This window comes from Cariama cristata, unplaced genomic scaffold, assembly GCF_000690535.1.
Source record: "Cariama cristata isolate BGI_N322 unplaced genomic scaffold, ASM69053v1 scaffold28930, whole genome shotgun sequence".
NCBI classification, from domain to species: Eukaryota; Metazoa; Chordata; class Aves; order Cariamiformes; family Cariamidae; genus Cariama; species Cariama cristata.
The window spans coordinates 6,581-9,287 of NW_009594534.1; the positions used below are offsets into that span (position 1 = coordinate 6,581).

Consider the following 2,707-nt stretch of genomic DNA (forward strand, 5'->3'; position numbering starts at 1 on the left):
TGGTGCGGTGTCTCCGGAGTAGCCTCCCCGCTGTGCCAGCCCTCCCCGGGCTTGGAAGCGGCTCCGGTAACCCCCGCGGTCGGTGGTGCTGATGCCCGGCATGTTGGTCCTCTTGGGCAGCACCTGGAAAGCAGGGGGTGGCTCAGCTCAGCCCCACGCACATGGGGCTGGGAGGGGTGGACGCAGCACCCCAGGGCCTCATCCAGCTCTTACCTTAATGACACGGCCTCTGAACACGCTCTCATCCAGCTCCACCGCAGCCTTCACTGAGCTCTTCTCCTCGAACTCGATGTAGGCGTACCTGCAAAGGGACGGGGTGAGCAGAGCCCCAGGGACACCCCCTGCTCCCAAAGGCTGGGGACCACAGGGCAGCGCCCTCAAGTCCCCGCCCCAGCCCCTACAGACAGCACTGACCCTTTGGGATGCCCCGAGAACTTGTCGCAGAGGATGGTCACTCGGTTGATCTGCCCGCAGCTGTTGAAGTGGGATTCCAGCTCTTCCGCCGTGCCCCCGTAGTCCACCTGCAACGACAGCCCCGGCCCCTCCAGCATCACCAGCCAAGCCCCCCCAGCTTGTGGGTCTGCATTCACACCCCGTCACAGGAGGCAGAGGGCCCGGCTGACCCCACTCACACCTTGCCACCACAACTTCATCATCTCCCGAGGTTCAGGAGACCCTTCCAGCTGAATGCTCCAGCCTGCAAAGCCAAATCCAAGAGACAGCTCCCCTTCTTTGAGAGAGCAAGCAACACTGCACGGCCCGCAGCTTCCAGCGGGGTATTTTGGGGAGCGACGCTTGCAACAGATTATCTGCAAGGGGCTGAGATGCAGAGCCACATTCCCAGTGTGGGCTGGACAGAGGAGAAGCACTTGGGATGGGACCAGCCACCCTTCGGTGCGGGGCGGATGGGCTCCCGTGCTAGGGATCTCGGGCGTACGGCTGGCTGGGCAAGGAGCAGCGAGGTGGGCTCTGCTCCAGGGTCTCCCACTTACATTGCCCACATAGATGGATCGCTGGTCAACCTCCATCTTCTCCTCGGTTGTCTTTGGGAAGAAACCTGCAGAGACAAGGGGTGGTGCTGGACGGAGTCACCAGAACCCTCTCCCAGAGGGATGTCTGTCCATGCAGGTCTGCTCCCAGCACGGCCACCACCGAGCTGACACACTGCAAGGCTCCTTGGACTCCAGGCATACCCAAATCCCCACGCTGCTGCCTCCTCCATCCCCTTGCCCCTTTTCTCTTCACAGAAAAAACCACCCCACAGGGTGACTGCTCTACTGGGGCTGTTGATGCTAAACTCAATTACTTAATTGAATTGATTTACTGCATCTTGGCCCACAAAGGGAGGAGATAAGAGTGGATATAACCTGCCTTAGCATCATGCCATGCCAGGGACCCCACCCCTCACCCACCTTACATGTCCAGAAGAGGCAGAGCCACGTGCTCTGGCTCTGATTGCCACCCTGCACCCCAGAGGTGTCCCTGGGGGGTCAGCAGCACCCAGGGACAGCCCGTACCTGCCTCCAAGCTCACGACGAGGTGGCTCTCAGCTTCCAGCTGCAACTCCTTCAGCCTCTCATCCTCTTTCTCCATCTCCCGCACTCTGGCTTTGATGGCCTCCAGCTCCTGAAACCCAAACCAAGCCTCACGTGAGCAGCACACGGAGCAAGGACACCCCAGCCCCGCTCCCCACCCTGGCTGGGTGCTGTGCAGCAGGCGCTGCCACCAGCAGTGCCCTCCCAGGCTGGGGACATGGGTGGGCCGGGTGCTGGGGACAACAGCCTGTCCCGCAAGCGAGGAGTTCAGCTCCCAGCTCCGCTGCGGTGAAAACAACAGGTAAATATTTCCTTTCCCATGCTCGCTTGCAGAGCAGCGTGTGCTGCAGCAGAGGTGCCCCAGCAGCACCAGAGCTGCCGGAGGGAATCAGAGATTTAAGCTGGTGATGAACAGGAGCCATTTACTCTCGCCCAGCGAGGCCGACATCTCGGCAGTGAAAGCTAAGCAGCAGGAGAGTGGCAATTCAATTTCCAGCTTCTCAGCTCAGGGATTTTAACATCAGGGGCCCAAGATTATCCTTACTCTTAGTTTTTCAAAGTGCTTGAAGAGAGGTGTAGAAAGTTTCCCATTTCCTTAGAGAAACAGGGAAAATTGATTCCAGGCACTCACTGGGTCCATCACAGCCAGCTCCTCCGTGTTGTCCCTCTCCGGGTGGCTCAGGTCCGAGTTGCCACCGGCAGCCTTCTGCTGAGCTGCCATCTCTGTCACGTCCCAGGGTGCCTCCACTGCTGCCAGGGATGGTGGGTCCTGCCACCAGATCCCTGAAGTGTCCAGAAAGAGAGGACTGGGCAGGAACAGGGGCAAAAAGCCATTTAACAAGCAAGCAGTGATTTAACATAGAACCTAAAGCAGAACGCCAGCCAGGAAAAGGCTTTAAGGGTGCTTCCAGCAGAAGGATGAACGAGTGCTGCCAAAGGAGGTTGCTCTCAGGGCTGCGGGCAGGCTTGCAGCAAGACCCCAGAACCGCAGGGGCGAGGGCTACTGAAAGGTCTCCAGTTCATACTGAGCCACCTCCCAACTCAGGTGGGCTGCAGGGGGGACCTGGAAGCAGCTTTCCTTGGGTGAGAAAAAAACCCACCAAACCAAAACCAGGCACAAGCATCACAGCCTGCTGGCAGGGAAGGGGAAGAGGAGGCAGGACCTGCCCCAC

The 2,707-nt window shown here is 59.4% G+C and overlaps 1 protein-coding gene across 1 annotated transcript in view; it reads right to left on the reverse strand.

Annotated features, from left to right (window-relative positions):
* PABPN1L (poly(A) binding protein, nuclear 1-like (cytoplasmic)) overlaps window positions 1-2,341 on the reverse strand; it is a gene marked incomplete at its 5' end in the record, with an annotated part of 6,048 nt that extends 3,707 nt beyond the window's left edge. The window contains 6 exons of the mRNA XM_009698437.1: window positions 7-123; window positions 214-301; window positions 415-521; window positions 993-1,057; window positions 1,518-1,626; window positions 2,167-2,341. Coding sequence (XP_009696739.1) covers window positions 7-123; window positions 214-301; window positions 415-521; window positions 993-1,057; window positions 1,518-1,626; window positions 2,167-2,341 — 661 coding nt within the window. The remainder of the gene's footprint in view (window positions 1-6; window positions 124-213; window positions 302-414; window positions 522-992; window positions 1,058-1,517; window positions 1,627-2,166) is intronic.
* Window positions 2,342-2,707: the final 366 nt, after the last annotated feature.